Below are 23,771 nucleotides of genomic sequence, written 5' to 3'. Positions count from 1 at the left end.
TAGAAAGTTTCTTGAGCTGAAAACGCTTCTCTAGAGAAAACGCTGGAAAAGCTTATCTTGAGAAGGTGGAAAAGCTGCCCACATAGAGATGAAAATCGTCTTTTAGAATGCTTGAAAAGATTTTTTCAAGAAACTGCATAGCTTCTATCAAACCTCTGGAAAAGCTTCTTTTAAGATGATAGGAAATCTTTTCTCGAGAAACTAAAAAAGCTTCTCTTGGGAAGCCGTTAAGGGTTCACCTGATATTTTCTTGAAGAGCTAGATAGGATCAAGAAGCAAAGGAGTCACATGAAAGATGAGAAATCTTCCTCTTAGAAAACTGCAAAATCTTTCTCATAAAAGCCTAAAATTTCTCCAGTAAACTGGAAGCTGGAAACCCTTCCACTGAAAGCTGAAAAAACTTCCACTGGATGCAGGAAAAGCTTCCCACTGGAAGCTGGAAGAGCTTCCCATAAGAAGCTGGAAAAGCTTCACACTGGAGGCTGGAAAAGCTTGCCACTGGAAGCTGAAAAAGCTCCCACCTGGAGACTGGAAAACCATCCCACTGGACGCTAGAAAAGCTTCCCATTGGAAGCTGAAAAAGCTTCTTACTGGAAGATAGAAATGCTTCCCACTGAAAGTAAGAAAATCTTTCCACTGGAAGCTGGAATAGCTTCACACTGATAGCTAGAAAAGCTTCCAATTAGAATCAAGAAAAGCTTCCCTTCGTAAGCAGAAAAAGCTTCCCACTGAAAGCTGGAATAGCTTCACACTGAAAGCTGGAAAAGCTTCCCACTAGGAGCTGGAATATCTTCCACTGGAAGTTAAAAAAGCTTCCCATTGAAAGCTGAAAAAGCTTCTTACTGTAAGCAGAAAATGCTTCCATTGGATGTAGGAAAAAATTTTCACTGGAAGCTGGAATAGCTTCACACTGCACATTGGTCCACGGAACAAAATTAACCTTAGTTAGATACTGGGGTCATAATGACCCAAAATCGAATTTCAACCTGCAATATCTCTGTTGTTATCAAACGGATCTTTCTGAAATTCCCTGACTTTTAATATTTTGTGGAAACGAAGCGCAAGACCAAAAATTTTTTTTCTTAAGGTGATTCTAAGATGGCGCCACAAAAAAACAACTTAATAAGATACTGGGGTCATTATGACCCAGAAATGTATACCCCTATAATTCAGCGAAATATCAACCGAATAATGAAATTTATGCCGCAATCGAAAGATATACTCCTCAAGATTCTGATCACTACCTGGAATACCGGTTCCGGATCCAGTGGCCACCGGGAATCGGCTACGAAGGGGACCATGTTGGCCACGTGGAATTTCAGTATACTCAGTCCAGAAATCTGCAGTCATCACCAAATTGTATAAGATGCAGGCCATATAGGAATGTACTGTCTTCAGCAAACTTGCGTCGGGGACCAAGAACTTCCACATGGGATACAATTTAGTTCAGAACTCGACCACCGCGTGGCGCTAGCGTCGATACGAACTTCCGGTAGAGGCTAATTATGCGATAACTCGAGATTGCGAGCACATAGAAGGATGCAGTCTTCAGCAAAGTTGCTCAGGAGGATAAGAACTTCCTTTTGAGATACAATTTAGCTCAGAACTCGACCGCTGCGTGGCGCTAGCGTCGATACGAACTTCCGGTAGGAGCTAATTATGCGATAACTCGAGAATGCGAGCACATAGAAGGATGCTGTCTTCGGCAAAGTTGCTAGGGAGGATGAGCACTTCCTTTTGAGATACAATTTAGTTCAGAACTCGCCCGCTGCGTGGCGCTAGCGTCGATATGAACTTCCGGTAGGAGCTAATTATGCGATAACTCGAGATTGCGAGCACATAGAAGAATGCAGTCTTCAGCAAAGTTGCTCAGGAGGATAAGAACTTCCTTTTGAGATACAATTTAGTTCAGAACTCGACCGCTGCGTGGCGCTAGCGTCGATATGAACTTCCGGTAGGAACGAATTATGCGATAACTCGAGATTGCGAGCACATAGAAAAATGCTGTCTTCGGCAAAGTTGCTCAGGAGGATAAGGACTTCCACATGAGATACAATTTAGTTTAGAACTCGACCACTGCGTGGCGCTAGCGTCTATATGAACTTCCGGTAGGAACGAATTATGCGATAACTCGAGATTGCGAGCACATAGAAGGATGCAGTCTTCAGCAAAGTTGCTCAGGAGGATAAGAACTTCCTTTTGAGATACAATTTAGTTCAGAACTCGACCGCTGCGTGGCGCTAGCGTCGATATGAACTTCCGGTAGAGGCTAATTATGCGATAACTCGAGATTGCGAGCACATAGAAGGATGCAGTCTTCAGCAAAGTTGCTCAGGAGGATAAGAACTTCCTTTTGAGATACAATTTAGTTCAGAACTCGACCGCTGCGTGGCGCTAGCGTCGATATGAACTTCCGGTAGAGGCTAATTATGCGATAACTCGAGAATGCGAACACATAGAAGGATGCTGTCTTCGGCAAAGTTGCTAGGGAGGATAAGCACTTCCTCATGAGATACAATTTAGTTCAGAACTCGACCGCTGCGTGGCGCTAGCGACGATATGAACTTCCGGTAGGAGCTAATTATGCGATAACTCGAGATTGCGAGCACATAGAAAGATGCAGTCTTCGGCAAAGTTGTTCATGAGGATAAGGACTTCCACATAAGATACAATTTAGTTCAGAACTCGACCACCGCGTGGCGCTAGTGTCGATGTGGACTTTCGGTTAGGGCTAATTATGCGATAACACGAGATTGCGAGCATATAGAAGGATGCTGTCTTCGACAAAGTTGCTCAGGAGGATAAGGACTTCCACATAATATACAAAACATAGAAGGATGCTGTCTTGGGCAAAGTTGCTCAGGAGGATAAGCACTTCCTCATGAGATACAATTTAGTTCAGAACTCGACCGCTGCGTGGCGCTAGCGTCGATTTGAACTTCCGGTAGAGGCTAATTATGCGATACCTCGAGATTGTGAGCACATAGAAGGATGCAGTCTTCAGCAAAGTTGCTCAGGAGGATAAGAACTTCCTTTTGAGATACAATTTAGTTCAGAACTCGACCGTTGCGTGGCGCTAGCGTCGATATGAAGTTCCGGTAGAGGCTAATTATGCGATAACTCGAGATTGCGAACACATAGAAGGATGCTGTCTTCGGCAAAGTTGCTCAGGAGGATAAGCACTTCCTCATGAGATACAATTTAGTTCAGAGCTCGACCGCTGCGTGACGTTGGCGTTGCTATGAACTTCTGGTAGGGGCTTATTATGCGATAACTCGAGATTGCGAGCACATAGAAGGATGCTGTCTTCGGCAAAGTTGCTCAGGAGGATAAGGACTTCCACATGAGATACAATTTAGTTCAGAACTCGATCACTGCGTGACGCTAACGTTGATGTGGCCTTCCGGTAGGGGCTAATTGTGCGATAATACAAGAATGCGAACACATAGAAAGATGCAGTCTTCGGAAAAGTTGCTCAGGAGGATAAGGACTTCCACATAAGACACAATTTAGTTTAGAACACGACCACCACGTGGCTAATTTTTAATGAAAACAAAGAAATAAATTGCTGAAAGAAATTCGTGAGAAACTCCAAAAAGACCTAAACAGTAATTTAAGGAGTAATTTTTAAAATCATTGGATAAATAAATAAATTGATAAAATTACGCCTTGAGGAGTACTGAGGGTGTCTCTCCTAGGAAATAATTTATAAGGATGTCCCCGAAAAAAAATTCTGTGGCGTTTCCCTAGAAGAAATAAGAGATAGAATTCCGAAAGAAACTCTTGAGCACATTTCATAAGAAACTTCCTACATTTTCTTACCCCTACTTAAAAAAGTGCACGTCATATACTTTAATTTGAACGTAATCTTCTGCTTGAGTTGTGATTTTCTAATCACCTACACTATTCTTCGCAAGTTAGAGTAAGTAGATTTGCGAGCATAACTTGAAGTATAAAGATGTGAATGTGTTCGGATAGTGATAATTATCAATATTATTATTGAGATAATTAAAAGTTTATAGTACAGTGAAACCTCCATGAGTTAATATTGAAAGGACCATCGACTCATGGAAATATCGAGTCATGGAACAGCATTCCTTTGGATAGCTGCTTCTAGGGACCATCATAGTAACCATGAAAGTTTGTTTTTACTATTATCCCATGAGTCGATATCGAATCATGGAACATCGACTCATGGAGGTATCACTGTAAAATCAATAGAGTGTGTGAATTTGATTTAACGTAAAATTTAGTGCTGAAGTAGTTGATTTGATTCAGAATCAATTATTTTTGCGTAAGTAAAAATAATTAACAGGATAGCAACGCCAACATAAAACATTCTTCTCCGTTAACTTCTGGACATTTCTTTTGAATCAGCTTCTGCAGAAATTTCAACAAGAATTTGCATAAAGGTTTTGTATGATAACAATATTGGCAGGAAGAACTCAGAAAAACTTCGTCAAATTATCTTGAAAAAAGATTTGTAAAAAAAAATTAAGCAATTTCGCAAACACCAATGAAAAAATCCCAAAAATCCAAATTTCTCGTAAAATTCTATAATAAAGGATTAGAAGAATCAAATTAGACTCATGTAGAACTTCGAGGAGACCTTCAGTAGATTTCTGGAACAATTGAATAAATGACATTAACTCGAACGAATGTTGGAAATATCTTATGGACTTATACTAGAAAGAACAGCTGGAGGAATTCCAAAAATAGCTTCATTGGGACGCATTATTAAAAACTACTCTGAAGTGTTTTTAAAAAATCCTCTTGAGAAAATTCAAAATTATCCTCTAGAAAAAAATCAGACTATTATTCCGACAAATCCAAAAATAATAACTTGAGAAATACCGAAAACAATTTTAAAATCAGATCGTAGAAGAATTCAATAAAAAAAAGACCTGTGAGGGAATTGCAAAAACTCTGAAGTATTCACTCCAGATAGATTTCTCCGGGAATTAATCCATCCTCAGGGAACTTTTCCAGGAATTATTGCATAGATTACTTCAAGCACTTCTCCAGCGATTCTTCCAAAGATTCTTCAAGCGATTTCTCCTGACATTCCTGTAATAAAAAATAAGAGATATCCCTAAGGATTCCTCCAAGAAGATCTCTACAGAGATTTTTGCAGAATGTCAGAGGTTTCTCTAAGTAACATTTCTTCAAGGATTACTTAAAATATTTCCACAGTGAATTCTCCAGACATTCCGCTGGTAGTCCTCTCAAGATTCCTCTAGGATTTACTTCTAAGATTTCCTCCAGGGATCGCTCCAGGAATTCTATAACGAATTATTCCAGAGATTCTACCATTCAATTGGGGATTTTACAAGAAATTATTTTATGAGTTCTTATAGGGATCGCTGGAGAAATTCTTGCAAGAGCCCAAGAAAGGATTCTCGAGGAAAGCTCTGGAGGAATTTCTTACAAAAATCCCCGGAACAGCATACATGCTTTTCAGTTACGCAGTCTTTATTTTTTTCAACGTTCTATTTATGATGAAGACTGCGTAGACGAAACTCATATTTCATTTATATATACAGTCAAATCTCTACCAGTTCATTCCTGAAACGATATCTACAGGAAACCATGTAGAGATTTTTCTGAAGCGATCTTTGGAGAAATTCCTGAAGAAAAAGCTGGAGAAATCTCTGCAGGAATTCCTGTAAAGATTTGCATAGAGAAATCTCTGTAGGAGTCTTTGGATAGACTCCTGTACTGCCCATAACTGCATATTTGTAACATTCGACAAAAGTAGGCATTGAGTAAATGGAATACCAAGAGTACATCTCATGGCAGTATGGGAGGAAACTAAAATTTCTAAAAATTACCAGGAACTCAAAAGTGCTCATTTGAAGCTGATATTTTGTACAACTCATATAGCATACTAGGTGAATAGTCAGAAAATAATTCTGGTAGAAATTTCATTGCTGTTACATTACGAGGCTCATTTATAATCTCAATGTTACTGTTATGCGGTTATAATTACCAATCTGACAAAACAACTTGGTATTTTTTTTCGAATTTTCTAGAACAATCTCACATATTTCAGTTAGTTGATCGAAAGTATTTATCATTTGATGACTCTCCATGGTATTAACTTCAATTTGTCAAAAATGTCGAATGTGACAAATATGCAGATATGGGCAGTGTAGGCTTCCACGAAGGACTCTTGGAGACATCTTTGGAGGAATCACTGATGAATTGAGGTATCACTGAAGAATCGATGTAGAAATTTTGCAGGTGGAATCGCTAGAGAAATCCCTGGAAAAACCCCTGTAGATTTTTTGCTGGAAAAACCCCTGTAGAATTTTGTTGGATAAATCCCTGAAAGAATCCTTATAGGAGTATTAAAATAGAAAAATTTCTCGAAAAATCTAAGGAGAAATATCTAAAGAAATCCGTGAATAGATTTAAAAAAAAATTATAGAGATTTTACTGTAGGATATGTAGAGATTTTTTTTTAATGAAATCCATGGAGAAATTTTTAGCATAAGTTCTGATAATATTCTAGCAGGAATTAATGGGAGAATCTCTAGAGAAATTTCAAGAAGAACTCTTGGGGGAATCCATGGAGTATTATTGAAGACCCAGTACGAATCCCTGAAGAAATTCTTGGGGAATCCCTGGAAGATTATCTTGAGAAATTCTTGAGGCGTTTCATGAAATTTCCTTGAGGAATTCGTGAATTTTAGAACACCTGCAGAAATTCCTTGTGGAATCCTTGTAGAATTTCCTCGTAGAATCATCCCTGGAGGAATCCCGGAATAACGAATCTCGAGAGAACTGCTTGGGGATATTTTTGTTAATATCCGTGGAGGAATCCTCGGACAAAATTTTGAAGATATCACTAGAGAAACATCTTTAGTAATCTTTGAAGAAATTGTTTTAAGTGTTACTCCTGGAGGAATTCCTGGAGAAAGCCTTGAAGATATCTGTGCAAGAATCCTTGAAGACACTTTCCTGGAGAAATCCTTGCAAAAGTCTGTGGAAAATTTTATAGAGGAATACCAGAAGAAATAACTTAAAAAATCCTAAAATGAATCCTGGAGGAACCCTTGGAAAAAATCCTGAAAGAATCCCAATGAAGATTTTTCTGGAGGAATCTACGAAGGAATCACTTAAGACATTTCTGCTGGAAACCTTTGCGAAATCTCTAAAGAAATCCTTATACATATTTTTTTTTTGTGGGAATCTTTGTAAAAATTCCATGTCAACTCCCTGGAGGAAGCTATTCCATGCATGGCAAACAAAAGTTCTTCCTGAAAGAATCTCTGGCAAAAGTCCTAGGGAACCCCAGAAGAAATCATTGTAGAGATTAAGGTACAGAATAGCTTGGATTATTTTCAGGTAAAATACTTGGAGGAATCTTCGAAAGATTTCCTAGAAAAATCTTTGGGAGAGTCTCTGGAGATATTTCGAGAGGATGAGGACAGAAGGGCATGGGTTTGTATTCCATCGGATGAGCTCTCGGTAAATAACTGTAGAATCCATCATGCAAATCTTTTAAGGTTACTGGACTATATCCTTTGAATAACTCCGATGTGAACTACGTCTTGAGATCTAGATAACTTTTTGGAGGAAATCCAGAAGGAAATACTGATATAAAGTCATATGATTCCTCCGGATCCGATTAAAAACTAAAGTGTACAGTTACTGCAACAACTTCTAAAGAAAACTAGAAGTAATTGTTTTTGCAACTTCATGACGTTATCTGTATCTGAACTCTTGTTGGAATTTTATAAGTGAGTACAATATAGTTCATATCATATCATAGAGCTCATTTTATATTGTATACAATCGACTCTCCACAGCTCGATATTCTATAACCCGATATACTCTATAACTAGATGGATTTTCCGGTTCCTTCAAATTTCCATACATTGTGCTCTCCATAAGTCGATGTTTCTGTAACTCGTTATCTCCACAAATTGATGTTACGTGAGATGTGAAATTCTCTCCATAACTCGATATCTATTTTAATTTTTTTTATTTTTTGTAATGACATGAAAATGATAAAAACTATTGTCAGTAAAAATAACGTGATTTTTCGAGCACTTCGAAAAATGTTTTCAAATAATAGTTTGTAAAATGCTATCAACAAAATAATATTGCTTTATTACAAAAATGATAATAAAAATATTGGAAATACAAACATTTGTTCCTTCGATTTTGTGTCGGTATATTCTATTATACCATAATTCTATAAGTCGATGGTCCCTTGAATATCGAGTTATGGAGAGTCGACTGTAGTTTATATCGTAACATATATTTACTACGCAGAATTAAAAAAAAACTGAACAACTTTGCCGAAGATAAAACCTTCAAAAAAGAGTTCCTTCTGGAAATACATAGGGGAAATCAGGGTAAAACCGACACTGTGGGTAAGCTCGACACCCTTTGATTTTTCATGTTTTGAGCAGATTTTCATGCAATTTCCACCACGCTCTATCTTAACTTGTGAAATGTTGTGTTTCGAATGACATTACAACTGACGCTACCGATAAACTGCCAAAATAAATAACAAAACCATATTGGATAACATAGAAGCAACAGCAGTTGCAATATTTCGCTGTTATTCTTTAACTATTTCGCATGTGAAATTTTTATAATGTCATTTTTTGTTCTGCGTCTACATCATCATTTACTATTATTACGTTGATACAACATGAAGGAGAAATTATTTTTTGTTTTTTCGACAGCTGAAAACGCTATTGAAAAATAAATGTCCACTCGGGGTAAGATCGACACTTTCATTTGGGGTAAAATCGACACCTTTCTTTGCTTCATAATCTAACTTCAAGGAATCTTTCTAATCGGATGACTATCTCTGTAGTTTATGTGAGTCTTTATTTTCAAATTACAGTGAACTTCATGGATGGCGAATTTGTTAACATGTAAAATATGACACTATATGACTTGCCACAAGCTATCATTAAGTATTAAAACAATATTTTTATGTTATCACGTTTCAAATAATTTGATGAAGCTTGAAGAAATTTTTCTCATTTTAAATTGCAGAATTAACAGAATTTGAAATGTTTTCACATAAATTGATCTTATTGTTTATTTACAAACTATGAGGTTCGACAGTTTTTATCATCTAAAAATAATAACACTTTTCTGTTTTGTTGTAATAAAACAGTATTTATTTCCACAACCAATCATTCGCTAAAACTTCATCTTCGTAAGCATTCCATGAACACAAATTAATTATATCCATGTGTATTCACCCCAACTTTGTAACCTTAGCATGGGGCTTTTGAAATTTTCACATATATTTAGTGGATCTTTGGCCTCTCCTCAATAATTTACGTAATATGTGATTAATCCTTTGGAGTAAGGGGTCATAAATGTCGAAAGTCACGTTTAAAGCATTCTTTTAAATATGCATTGTGATGGTGATGTTCACAACGTATAAATTCTACTCAAAATGGAAGTGTCGGTTTTACCCCAACAGGGTGTCGATCTTACCCGCACTCTTAATTCGTCCCCTTGATGCTACAACTAGATAAGTCGAAATTTGAAATTTTTGACTTCAATATGCCAAAACATTTTTATTAATTAGATCTGTAAAATACTTACAGCTCATAAGTGTGTGATTCAAAATACACAAGTTAAAGTTTATTTTTCAACCATATCCTCTGCGATTAACCGTCACCTTGTAAAACGGTCATATTTTCAAAGTGGCACATCCCAAAATTTTGATTTTCGAGTTATCTAGTTGTAGCATTAAGGGGACGAATTGTCTCACCTAAAAAGGATGAAATTTCAATTTGATTTAAATCACTATATAAGCTTAATATATCATCCAGCGATCGCAAGGATTGATAGATTTATAACCAATATGTGATTCTACAACAATTTTAGGTTCGTTTGACAAGCGAAAGCACACAAATTTTATCAATAAGCTTAGGGTGTCGGTCTTACCCCGAATTCCCCTATAGACGCCAGCACCACATGCTGGTTAAATTTTGAACGTATGTTCATGACTAATTCCTTATTCTCTCGAACAATTTTACTGCAGACAGCATCCTTCTATAAGTCGCGTCTCGGGTTTTCAAACCCGAACTCGAATGGTTCGGGACGGATTTGAAGGCTAGAACATTTTTTTCGAGTACGTCGGAATCGGGCTTGTAAAAATTCGGATTTAGGTGGACTTTAGTAAGAGTTATGATAAGAGTAACAACCAAAAAGCTTCCTTATGCATCAGAAACGATGTTAAGGTTTCGAGTCAGATTCGGATTTGAACAGCGGATTTTTTTTTCAAGTTCGGGTCAGGTCTGAGTACGGGTCGGGTCCGGGTTTAAAAAAAATAAAGCAATTCGGGTACGGGTCGTGTTTGGGCTCAAAAATGTGAAACCCCCCTCTAATAATTAACCTCTATCGGATATACAAATCCAACGGGTGGTCGAGCAACTTTGTGGAAGACAGCATACTTCTAAATGACCCATAACGCGGGTACGTCATAGTTTCGTGGTGCGTTATGAAGAAAAGATATACCAGTGAACCCTGGTCCTGACTGCTTCAAACGAAGAGGATGTTCGAGTAATGGAAGGAACACTTATTAGTCCTTGTTACATTTTAAACCTTGTTGAAAGTGACAAGTCTCGGTTTTCCCAGTTGCAGAGAATGATCTGACAATGATCGAGACAAGGAAAAAAATGAAGTCGAATTGAACAATTTGTTTCATAATCCTTCATTCATTTGATTCTCTAGTTTGAAGAAGTAGGGACTATGATTCTGATACACGGACAATATCTGTGTAATTTCTACCGAAAGTCCATATCGACGCTAGCGCCACGCGGTGGTCGAGTTCTGAACAAAATTGTATCTCATGTGAAAGTCATTATGCTCCTGAGCAACTATGCCGAAGACAACATCCTTCTATGTGCTCGCAATCTCGAGTTATCGCATAATAAGCCCCTACCGGAAGTTCATATCGACGCTAGCGCCACGCAGCGGTCGAGTTCTAAACTAAATTGTATCTCAAAAGGAAGTCCTTATCCTCCTGAGCAACTTTGCCGAAGACTGCATCCTTCTATGTGCTCGCAATCTCGAGTTATCGCATAATTCGTTCCTACCGGAAGTTCATATCGACGCTAGCGCCACGCAGTGGTCGAGTTCTAAACTAAATTGTATCTCATGTGGAAGTCCTTATCCTCCTGAGCAACTTTGCCGAAGACAGCATTTTTCTATGTGCTCGCAATCTCGAGTTATCGCATAATTGGCCTCTACCGGAAGTTCATATCGACGCTAGCGCCATGCAGCGGTCGAGTTCTGAACTAAATTGTATCTCAAAAGGAAGTCCTTATCCTCCTGAGCAACTTTGCTGAAGACTGCATCCTTCTATGTGCTCGCAATCTCGAGTTATCGCATAATTCGTTCCTACCGGAAGTTCATATCGACGCTAGCGCCACGCAGTGGTCGAGTTCTAAACTAAATTGTATCTCATGTGGAAGTCCTTATCCTCCTGAGCAACTTTGCCGAAGACAGCATTTTTCTATGTGCTCGCAATCTCGAGTTATCGCATAATTAGCCTCTACCGGAAGTTCATATCGACGCTAGCGCCACGCAGCGGTCGAGTTCTGAACTAAATTGTATCTCAAAAGGAAGTCCTTATCCTCCTGAGCAACTTTGCTGAAGACTGCATCCTTCTATGTGCTCGCAATCTCGAGTTATCGCATAATTAGCCTCTACCGGAAGTTCATATCGACGCTAGCGCCACGCAGCGGTCGAATTCTGAACTAAATTGTATCTCATGAGGAAGTGCTTATCCTCCCTAGCAACTTTGCCGAAGACTGCATCCTTCTATGTGCTCGCAATCTCGAGTTATCGCATAATTCGTTCCTACCGGAAGTTCATATCGACGCTAGCGCCACGCAGTGGTCGAGTTCCAAACTAAATTGTATCTCATGTGGAAGTCCTTATCCTCCTGAGCAACTTTGCCGAAGACAGCATTTTTCTATGTGCTCGCAATCTCGAGTTATCGCATAATTAGCCTCTACCGGAAGTTCATATCGACGCTAGCGCCACGCAGCGGTCGAGTTCTGAACTAAATTGTATCTCAAAAGGAAGTCCTTATCCTCCTGAGCAACTTTGCTGAAGACTGCATCCTTCTATGTGCTCGCAATCTCGAGTTATCGCATAATTCGTTCCTACCGGAAGTTCATATAGACGCTAGCGCCACGCAGTGGTCGAGTTCTAAACTAAATTGTATCTCATGTGGAAGTCCTTATCCTCCTGAGCAACTTTGCCGAAGACAGCATTTTTCTATGTGCTCGCAATCTCGAGTTATCGCATAATTAGCCTCTACCGGAAGTTCATATCGACGCTAGCGCCACGCAGCGGTCGAATTCTGAACTAAATTGTATCTCATGAGGAAGTGCTTATCCTCCCTAGCAACTTTGCCGAAGACTGCATCCTTCTATGTGCTCGCAATCTCGAGTTATCGCATAATTCGTTCCTACCGGAAGTTCATATCGACGCTAGCGCCACGCAGTGGTCGAGTTCTAAACTAAATTGTATCTCATGTGGAAGTCCTTATCCTCCTGAGCAACTTTGCCGAAGACAGCATTTTTCTATGTGCTCGCAATCTCGAGTTATCGCATAATTAGCCTCTACCGGAAGTTCATATCGACGCTAGCGCCACGCAGCGGTCGAGTTCTGAACTAAATTGTATCTCAAAAGGAAGTTCTTATCCTCCTGAGCAACTTTGCTCAAAACTGCATCCTTCTATGTGCTCGCAATCTCGAGTTATCGCATAATTCGTTCCTACCGGAAGTTTATATCGACGCTAGCGCCACGCAGCGGTCGAATTCTGAACTAAATTGTATCTCATGAGGAAGTGCTTATCCTCCCTAGCAACTTTGCCGAAGACAGCATCCTTCTATGTGTTCGCATTCTCGAGTTATCGCATAATTAGCCTCTACCGGAAGTTCGTATCGACGCTAGCGCCACGCGGTGGTCGAGTTCTGAACTAAATTGTATCCCATGTGGAAGTTCTTGGTCCCCGAAGCAAGTTTGCTGAAGACAGTACATTCCTATATGGCCTGCATCTTATACAATTTGGTGATGACTGCAGATTTCTGGACTGAGTATACTGAAATTCCACGTGGCCAACATGGTCCCCTTCGTAGCCGATTCCCGGTGGCCACTGGATCCGGAACCGGTATTCCAGGTAGTGATCAGAATCTTGAGGAGTATATCTTTCGATTGCGGCATAAATTTCATTATTCGGTTGATATTTCGCTGAATTATAGGGGTATACATTTCTGGGTCATAATGACCCCAGTATCTTATTAAGTTGTTTTTCTTAACATCCGCGGAAGGTTAAGTGGAATAAATTAACAACTTGAAAAATATAAGATATAGGATTTTGGTGTCTTCTGAACATTTATTTGTCTGGTCAAGGCGCGTTATATGCAAAAGTGTCCTAAGCGCCAAATTTTATAGCTTTCGAAATTCGCTCTCAAACTTTATTATTTCAAAAGATAGCGCAACAAAATGTTCTACACAAACCTAAAAAAAGAGAATGCAACTGCATTGGCATTGTCCAATCTAGTGAAAGCTTTAGCTTATATTGGCAGGACTTCATTTAAATTCGTCGAGTTTTCCTTCCATTGACGGTATTTTATGGCAAAGAACGAAAATCTCTGTAATTATTAACGATATTAACGATATTTTCTTAAAATGCACTTTAAGATATGCTTATTCAAGTAACGGGAAAAGTTTTTGATTTCACTTGCGCCATTTTGAAATGTTACGCTTGTAAAAGTGGGTGAAAAAACTACAAAAACGCTTATATCTTTTCATATGAAAATTTTAGAGGTATGACGTCTGTTCGAGTTTGCGGGTTTCCAAGGAAGAAAACTGTCTTTTTAGCAGGTTGGATGTTTCCCAGCTTTTAAGCTGAAATTTATTAGATTTCATTAGTTTTTTAAAGATTACAATTGAATTTAACGCTTACATTAAGTGTTTCTTCTGCTCTTCAAGAAACCGCAAGGCAAACTAATTCAGCTCAATTTCAACACGATTTTCATTGATCCTAATCATGGCTGAAGAGAACAAAATGAATAATTGGATCGATCATAAGAAATAACAGCTTTTACTATCAGCAATGAATTCATATTAAGGCATAACAAATTATGTTATCACTTACAACTCTATAGCAAATATTGGTTCTACACTATAGCGCTCAATTGTCTTTCTGGGTTGCCCACAAATTGGTGTCACAATCGGTTCGAACTGTATATCACCGTGCAGAGTCCAGGCTGCCGTGATACCGGTTAATAAACAGCTAAATTTGGCTTTCACAATTCTACCCGATGCTACCGATCACTAAATTTATGCGATTAACTGGCTTCTCATCTATTCTACAGCATACGCCGATGTATCATGGTGAACATAGTCGACCAGTACACACACGCATCTCTCGCTCCGCGATTTCCTATTGTTCCCGTCGTTCTGCTGACAGTTCATGTAAGGGAGCGCTCGGGATTCACGTTACGCTTTGTCTGTTAAGAACGGTATGCAACATTCTCCTCCCCGTGTAGTACCGGCGCTCTCTCTTCTATATCCTGATCGTCGATAGTACGAACGTCCAACAGTGCCAGCTTGACGGCTGGTCTGGTGAGTGTCCCATCTTTGGTGCGCACAACTGCGCTGCGCACCTGTCCGTCACTTCCGCGCTTCACCTCGATGATCCGTCCTCTCAACCACCCATTTCGTTTATTCTCGTCCACCACTAGTACCAAATCGCCTAGTTCCAATGGCTTGACTGGCCGAAACCACTTGGTGCGCCTGGTTATTGTTGGCAGGTATTCATGGACCCAGCGCTTCCAAAAGTGATCAACTAAACACTGGGTTAGTTTCCAGCTATCACGTAGTGTTGCACCTTCAATTTCACAGACTGATCTAGGTTGAACGACCCCCTGAACGCCGTACAGGAGAAAATGGTTTGGTGTTAAGGCCTCCTGCTCCATGTCGTCAAGCGGAATGTACGTTAGCGGTCGCGAATTTACAATAGATTCCGCCTCCAGTACAACAGTTTCTAACACTTCGTCTGTTGGATGATGAGGGTACTCTGCAATTCCCGCCATTGCTACCTTGATTGAGCGAACCATTCGCTCCCAGCATCCGCCCATATGGGGAGCGGACGGGGGGTTAAAGTGCCATGTTGTCCTTGCGTTTGTGAAAGTAACTACACAGTCTTCGTGTATGCCTTGAATTTGGTTGGCTAATATGTTACTGGCCCCCTTGAAGCATGTCCCGTTGTCGGAGTAGATTGCTGCTGGAGAACCTCTTCGGGCTACAAACCTACGGATTGCCATGATGCATGCTTTTGTTGAAAGACTATGTATAACTTCCAAGTGCACTGCACGTGTAGTGAGGCACGTGAAAAGCGCTACCCAGCGCTTCGCCAAGCTGCGGCCCACCTTCACCAAGAGCGGACCGAAGTAGTCAATGCCGGTGTAGCTAAATGCCCGAATATTCGGTGTCAGTCGGAATTCAGGAAGCGGTGCCATCATCGGTGGACGCGGAGTAGCTTTCTTGACCTTGCACCGTTGACAAGAATTCGCGACGCGTTTGATCACGCGACGTAGTTGAGGGAACCGAATTGGACGAAAAATTGCGGATCTCAAATCCACCTTTTGCATGTACGTGCTTGACGTCTGTCACCAGTTGCACGGCTTCTTCGACAGTATCTACACTATCGAGGTAGTCATCCTGGATCTCTGTCTAAACCGAAGCAAGACGTCGAATAATGAAGTCAACATGTCTGGTCCTTTCAACAGCATGTCATTGAAGCAGAGACCACGAACTCGTGCTGTAGCGTCCCAAATCAAGCGAATTTTCTCCGGCTTTCTCGGATTCCGCACCACTCCAATAGGTAGGTACCACACCCGATTGGATTCTGTTGACTCTAGCTCTTCTGTAGTAATTTTGTGAGCGTACCCCTTCTTCTCATACTCATGTATTAGGGATACCACTCGCTCCCGCAATTCTGGATCTTTGTTGAAACGCCTCTCCAACGATTCTAGTCTGTGGAGTGCCAATGGATAACTATCGGGAAAGGTTGGCTGATCATACTTCCACAGCAAGCCAGTCTCAAATCCTCCTTCTATTCTACGTGTTGTACGTTCCAGAATGTTCCGGGCCCGAATGTCATCCGCGGACTCGATCGGCGAGGCTACTGCTGCTTCATCGACTTCAAAAAACTGCTTCATCAATTCGTGCAGCTCATGATTCTCAATATGCTTTTCTGTATGGATATGCAGCCGTTCAACTGACTCACATTCTCCTGCCTGCTTGCCATATACGCACCAGCCTAATCGTGTCTTGACGGCCACTGGTTCGTTCGGTCGCCCTTCTCGTGCTTTGAGAGTGGTAAGGAGCTGCACATGTTCAATGCCGATAATGATCCTTGGTGTCGCATCCACGTAGCTGTACAGTGGGAGACCTCGCATATGTGGATACCTCTTCTGTAACTCATCATAATGTAACGTCTGTCCCTGCAGTTTCAGTTGTTGTACAGTCCGCACGTTGCTCAGTTTAAACTTGCTTTTTAGCCCTCTACCGGAAATGTTCACATTGACTCGTTGTGAACCCCTTTCTTCACGAGAAATGTTTCCGGTCCATCCAAGCCAGAGTGTTTCCGTTGGTCCATAGATTTCTAGCTCTGTTGCCAATTCAGTTTCCATAAGCGTAGTTTGACACCCGTCGTCTAAAAACGCAAACGTTTCCACCTTCTTTCCGTTATTTTCGAGCGTCGCTGGAACATAGCGGAAAAGGCAAATGCTCAGCGTCGAGTGATGATTCTGCAAGGCCAAATGGTGGTCGACGGCAACGTTAGACGCTGCTGGTGAATGAAGTAGAGCATGGTGGTGTAGTCGACAACCATCAACCCCACATTCCTTTAATGAACGACAAGGCCATCTACGGTGTGGAATAAGACATGTTCTACAAAGGCCCTTCGAACGAATCACTTTCCATCGTCCATCCAAATCTAAAGACTTAAACTGCGGGCAGCCAGCTACCTCGTGCGCCTCGTCAGAGCAATACCAGCAAGCTCGTTTGCTTGATTCTGTGACTTGTGAACGTCTAAGCTGGCTAGTAGCTGTCATATTTGGATTACCTTCGGCTTCTGCGTGAGCATACAGTTTATGGTTGTCTCGGCCCGCCTTGTTTAAACTCTGTTGGAGTTGTGTTTGCGATGGAAGTGTTACATCTGATGCGGTATCCACAAGTTCGGTCATGAACTCACCAAACGTCGCTAAGTTGACGTCGGTTTGCATACGTTTATACCACGCCCATTGCATTTTTAGTTGCGGTGGGAGTTTTTCTACTAGCTCATGTAGCAGCATCGGATTTCGGAGGTGGTCTACCAGCTGTGCCACGAACATATGGTCCACCAAGTTACGAACAGCCATTCCAAAGTTTATGATTGATTGGAGATTCTCGGCTTTTGGAGATGATACTTCGCGCAACCGCTGCATCAGAGTGTGAATTAAGACTTCCGGGCGTCCATATAATTTCCTCAGTGTCTCCATAACGTGGGGCACTGATTCTGGCAACAACAAGCGACTTTTCACTGAGTCTAACGCGTGCCCCTTCAAGCAACGTTGGAGTCGAGCCAGATTCTCAGCGTCTGTGAACCCACACGCTGCCGTAGTGTTATAGAATGAACTAGAAAACAACGGCCAGTCCTGCGGATCACCGGAGAAGACGGGCAATTCCCGGGGCATTACTTGGCGTGCTGCTAATTGCGCACTAGTGGGCACCGATTGGTATGGAAATCCCAACTGCTGCTGTTCGTCACAAACTCCAGGCTGTGGAACGTGATTCGGTTGGTATGTCACTGAGCTTGGTGTTGGTCTTGGTGGCACCGGATCTTGCGAAATTATAGTTGGTCGAGAATGTACTGCGGCTGTTGGGTCTGATAGAGGAGGAATTTGGTTAAAGCGTGATGCCACATCGCCGGAGAAAATCGTGGTTGATTGAATTGCCGGAGCGCCAGCCGAGAAACCCATCGATGGTTGACCAGCAGGTAAACTTCGAAGTGATAGACCGGTGGCGAATTGTGTCGTTAGCGGCATTATCGACGGGATTGACCCAAAAGCATAATTTGAACCAGTTGGAATTGCCGGCAAGGCAGGTCTTACGCGTGTTTTTGTGGAGTGAATTTCCGGATGATTTGCAATATTACCAAATGTACCACTCACTTGGTGCTCTGGCGGTGCGGTGTAACCCGTGATGCCTGCCCGAGTTACCGGAAATGCTAACATAGGCTTCCTAGCATCCAACATTGTAGTAGTCGCTTCTGTCGGCACTATTGCATGAGAAACGGGTGGGGGAGCTCCGTTGGTTTCCGAATTCGGTGTCGATGTAGATGCTGGCACGACCATCGTATTAGATGTTGTAACCACAGCTCCTGGGATTTGTAGCCCAGATACCGTGACTGGAGTTCCGTGCGTTTGGTTGACGTTGATAATGGATGAACCAGTAATGGGAGCTTTTCCGATTGATTGTTCATTAGTTAGCCAATCTAGGACCTTCTTACGGCTGGCGCGACTGCTCAAACGGCTCATTTTCTCTTCGTCATCATCTTCCTCCAAGATAATGTTCAGCTTCTGCTGAAGGTAGGCTTCGTCCTCTTCCGCTCGTCGCACAATGGTCGGGCTCCATATAAAGGGGCGGCCAAAACTACCAAAAACTTTTTTGAGATTTTTATGATTTTTTTAGTTTTAAAATATACCTCATGTGTTATATTATTATGATCCTTAATTGAAATTGAACTAAAATTTAAATTTCTATGATTTTCATGACTGCAAACCAGCTGAAGTCAAAAAATTGAAAAATGTAACAATAAAATAGAGCACAAAATTTATAATTTAGGAATGCAATATTTCCCCAAAGTTACCTACTATCTGAAAGCCTATGGTTCAACACTTTTATCGAGCATGAGGATGGAAAAAAATATTTGGTTTAAGTTTCAATACTATTCAATATTACACTTAAGTAATTTTGGTGATTTTGAATGTGAAAAACAACTCTTGTCGCGTCATGTCGCCGCCAGTTCGAATATTGCACATCAAAAAGCATCCTTAGATCTTACAAAAAACCTTTAAAATTTTTGCAGAAATTTGCTGATTTGCAAGTTAGAGCTATTTGAATAATTCAATATTTTACATATATTTTGATGATATTTTTCATACAAAGTTTATTTAAAATATATTTAACCACTATTCATACACATTTTGATCAAACTCAATCAAATATAAACAAAATTTGTGCTTTCAGTTCAGTTTGATAACAATTTTAATTTAAAAAAATCTTTTTTTCAAAGTTACGTAATTTGTGAATAACCCCTTCTGAAACAACAAAAACACCAAATAACATATTCAGATTACATATTTCATCGATTAAGGCGATAAAAATAGTTTTGGCCAAACTTCACTTTTTTCCGACCATTGTGCGTCGTTTACGGATTTCGTCCTCCTCGGCCCGTTGCTTCAGTTTCAGGGCACGCTGTTCTTCGAGCTGTTGTATCAATAATTGTTTACGCGCTTGGCTGCTAGCCGGACTTCGATTCGACTTAAGACTGCACGCACTTGCCGGTTCTGTAACTTCGCCATCTGTAGCACAGCGACTGCATCTCCAGGTCTTGTCCGGTTCGATATTGGTTTCGCTTGCACCAATGCAGTTAGGGTGGAACCACGAATCACACATATCACACCCCATCATCGAGGCGGTCGTCCCACCGTTGGTGCACACACCGCAGGTCTTAGCATGTCCCACCATCATCAACAAAAGAGGGATTCCGGTGTGCAGTGGAGGTTCTGAAATGGGCACTGTACTGCTTACTTCGCAGGATCACTTACTTCGAAGGACTTTCTCGATGAACAACGTCTTCAGAGAAAATGTGAGGCCTGGAAAATTGATATTTTCGTTAGTATTGAGGAAAAAGCAATTTTTGACCATAAAGTTCTAAAGTGACCTATATCACTAAAACTATCAGATATAGAAAAAAATGATGTTCTACAAAGTTTTCATATTTTTTATAATCTTCAATATTGTAGAACATTTTGTTGCGCTATCTTTTAAAATAAAAAAGTTTGAGAGCGAATTTCAAAAGCATTGAAATTTGGCGCTTAGGACACTTTTGCATATAACGCGCCTTGACCAGACAAACAAATGTTCAGAAGACACCAAAACCCTATCTCTTATATTTTTCAAGTAATTAATTTTTTCCACTTAATTTCATTCAGTAGACCAATGTGCACTGGTAGCTGGAAAAGCTTTTCATTAGAATCAAGAAATGCTTCCCTTTGGAAGCAGAAAAAGCTTCCCACTGGAAGCTAGAAAAGCTTCCCACTGGAAGCTGGAAAAGCTTCCCACTGGAAGCTGGAATAGCTTCACACTGAAAGCTGGAAAAGCTTCCCACTGGAGAAGCTTCCTACTAAAAGCTGAAAAATCTTCCACTGAAAGCTGGAAAAGCTTCCCACAGGAAGCTGGAAAAGCTTCCCACTGGAAGCTGGAAAAACTTCCCACTAGAAGCTGGAAAAGCTTCCCACTAGAAGCTGGAAATGCTTCTCACTGGAAGCTGGAAAAGCTTCCCACTGCAAACTGGAAAAGCTTCCTACTGGAAGCTGGAAAAGCTTTACACTGGAAGCTGGAAAAGCTTCCACTGGGAGCTGGAAACGCTTCCTACTGAAAGCTGGAAAATCTTTCACTAGAAGCTGGAAAAGCTTCCATTGGTAGCAGGAAAAGTATCCCACTGGAAGCTGGAAAAGCTTCCCACAGAAAACTGGAAAAGCATCCCACTGGAAGCTGGAAAAGCTTCCATTGGAAGCAGAAACAGCTTCCTATTGGATGCTGATAAAGTTTTCATTGTAAGCAGAAAAAGCTGGAAAATTTTCCCACTGAAAGTTAGAAAAGTTTCCCATTGTAAGCAGAAAAAGCTTCTTACTGGAAGGCTGGAAAAGCATCCCACTAGAAGCTGGAAAAGCTTTCCACTGGAAGCTGGAATAGCTTCCCATAGAATGCTGGAAAATCTTCTCACTGGAAGCTGGATAAGCTCCCCACTGGAAGCTGGAAAATCTTCCACTGGAAGCTGGAAAATCTTCCACCGGAGGCTAGAAAAGCTTCCATTGTAAGCAGGAAAAGCTTCCATTAGAAGCAGGAAAAGCTTCCCACTGGAATTTGGAAAAGCTTCCCACTGGAAGCTTCCATTGGAATTAGGAAAAGCTTCACACTGAAAGCTGGAAAAGCTTCCCACAGGAAGCTAGAGAAGCTTACTTTCGAAAACTTTATAGTCTTTCGTCCTGGGATGCCACGTCGTTTACACAAAAATCTGAATGGTTTTAGGATTTTTTTCTCTGGAAGAAATCTTTACTGTATATGTCGTATGTGGAGAACTTTACAAAATCATTACAAATTTTTATCAGAATTAATATATTTTTGTAAAACTGAGCCTCAAAAACCTGGAATATTTCAGATAAATATGGAAGGTTTGCAACGCTGCTTTTGCTTGAAGCTTGGAAACGCTATTCCCTGAAAGCCGTGATAGCTTCCTCCTGAAAACTAGTATAGTTTTATCAGGAAGCTTGAAAATTTTTCATCAAAAATAGGAAAAGTTTTCTCGAGAAACTTTTTTCCAATGATGACTTACCATACTGTTTTGAAGAAGCTGAAGATTTTTTTATGGTGAAAATTTGTCCAAAAAATTTAAAAACCGACAGCTTAATTTTTTTCAAATGTTTTTAACCGTTGATATTTTGGATAAATAAACTAGTGTAAATATTTCTGTTTTTTGGGAGATTATTTTGTTTCAATAGAAATCTTCTGTTAATACAGTTCTTGATTCCCCTTTTGAAATTTCAATTCGAAAAGCTTCACTCAAGTGCATCGATGCAAGTCCAGAATCAGAAGCAAAACTTTTTCCCAAGAAGTAAAATTTATAGAGCAAAGCCGTTTCTCAATCAACCAAATCCTTTGAAAGGAATACATTTCACCTCAATGATGGTTTCCATTCCCTTTAGTTCCTGGTCCAGTTCCATTGAAACAAGCGCTGGAATTTCCACATATCTAACCCATCTTTTTCCCGTTTTGGTTTGTTCTCTTCCCACAATTCTAGCGCCCGTTACGGCTACGAAAACTGTGTCTTTACCAGTGCCAAGTACAAGTGCAAGCCCGATTCGGCCGTCTTCCTGCGGAAGATTGCCAAACTGCTGTCCACGGATCGGCACTTTCTCAACTGTGATAAAATCGAGAGCGAGATCTGCTCCGGGGCCTCTGGCCGGCATCATCATCATCGAAGGAGCCCAACTTTGTTGGTGGCGACGCTTGCTGCGATGGTGATGCTGCTTCCAGTGATGGCGCGGCTTTCGGCGGTTTGGCGATAAGAGGGTGGATCGTAGGAGGCTTAGGGTTTATTTTTATAGTGAGACGCACGGTGCTCCGCTAGACCGTTATAATGGAATTTATTTTGGCTCAGAGTTGCAGAATGACCTTGGGAAACGAGACATTTTTTTATAATAACGGTCTGTCGAGGCACCGCGAGACGGTGATATTTACGACCAGTTCGGAGATAGTTTTTTATTCGATTCCGCGCGAAGAACTGGACGAAGTGAAAGACAACTGATGTGAGCGAAATATGTATATTATTGGATGGTATATTTTATTGGTATAACTGTCGAACGAAATGAAGAAGTCTTAGGTCATAGTCAGGATCGTACGCCAAAAAGAGCATACGGAGCAACAAACGCTACAATGACGTTTAACAAATGATAGGTTAGAACTAGTTTTACTAGGAGCCTAAAATAAGATGGTTTCGTAGGATATTCGATTGCTTCGCACAGCTAACTGCATTGTACAATAGAGTCAATATAGTAAAAGTTAACTATTAGGGAGTTAAAGAATACCGAACATGTCAAAATTTGCGTCGGCAATTCATAACTGTGAATAGCTTAGTAAGGATAACAAACAGTACCGGGATTAGGACCAATCCAGCTTTCCAAAGACCACTTCTATCATATAACCAGATGTCTGTCCGTTCTTGAATGCATGTTATTTATTTCTTGTTTCCGCACTGAAAATATATATTGTTTTATATAACGAAATCGTTCGTTTAAACTACGAAATTATTCGTTGTTTTCTGCAACGAAACAGTTTCGTAAAATGTACCTAACCAGCTTCGTAATAAAATTCAAGATCCAAATCAAAACAAACAAAGATTATTATATTGTACTAAACATTTCGTAATCGATATTCGTTTATTTTGTATTGAGAACGAATATTCATACGCAATGTACGAATCATTCGTAAAAGGAGCTAGAGCTTTAGTGCATTTGACGAAATGGTTTCGTGCATCTGACAAAACCTACGATTTGCTCGTACAAATACAGTGATTCAAATTAGTATGCGTACAGGGCACTGTTTTCACATCAAGTTGGTAAATACTGATCAAATGATATATCAAATTTAAAATACTTTCTCAATAATGAAGGTTGATTATTGATGACGTATTTCGGAGTCAATATATCTTTTGATAGCTTTCTACCAACTTGATGTGAAAACAGTTCCCTGTATGCATATGAATTTGAGGCACTGTACAATGCTTTTTGTGTTTTTTTTTTTCACTTAGGTACCTGAAACATAAGAATAATCTTAAATACCAACCCACTCTACTTCAGAGGAATAAAACGGGATCTGTGGCTGCCACCGATACCGGTCCTTCCGAGCTTGTCTGGGCCTTGCGTGTTCTCCTT

General features: G+C 40.5%; 1 protein-coding gene across 1 annotated transcript in view; it reads left to right on the top strand.

Annotated features, from left to right (window-relative positions):
• The window catches only part of LOC5575602, a 95,734-nt gene extending 72,978 nt beyond the window's left edge, over positions 1-22,756 (top strand). The window contains exon 5 of the mRNA XM_001662041.2: positions 22,139-22,756. Coding sequence (XP_001662091.2) covers positions 22,139-22,406 — 268 coding nt within the window. The 3' untranslated portion in view covers positions 22,407-22,756. The remainder of the gene's footprint in view (positions 1-22,138) is intronic.
• Positions 22,757-23,771: the final 1,015 nt, after the last annotated feature.

This window comes from Aedes aegypti, chromosome 1, assembly GCF_002204515.2.
Source record: "Aedes aegypti strain LVP_AGWG chromosome 1, AaegL5.0 Primary Assembly, whole genome shotgun sequence".
Taxonomy (NCBI): domain Eukaryota; kingdom Metazoa; phylum Arthropoda; class Insecta; order Diptera; family Culicidae; genus Aedes; species Aedes aegypti.
The sequence above is the reverse complement of the archived record's forward strand: the minus strand, read 5'-3'. Positions and strand labels throughout refer to the sequence as shown.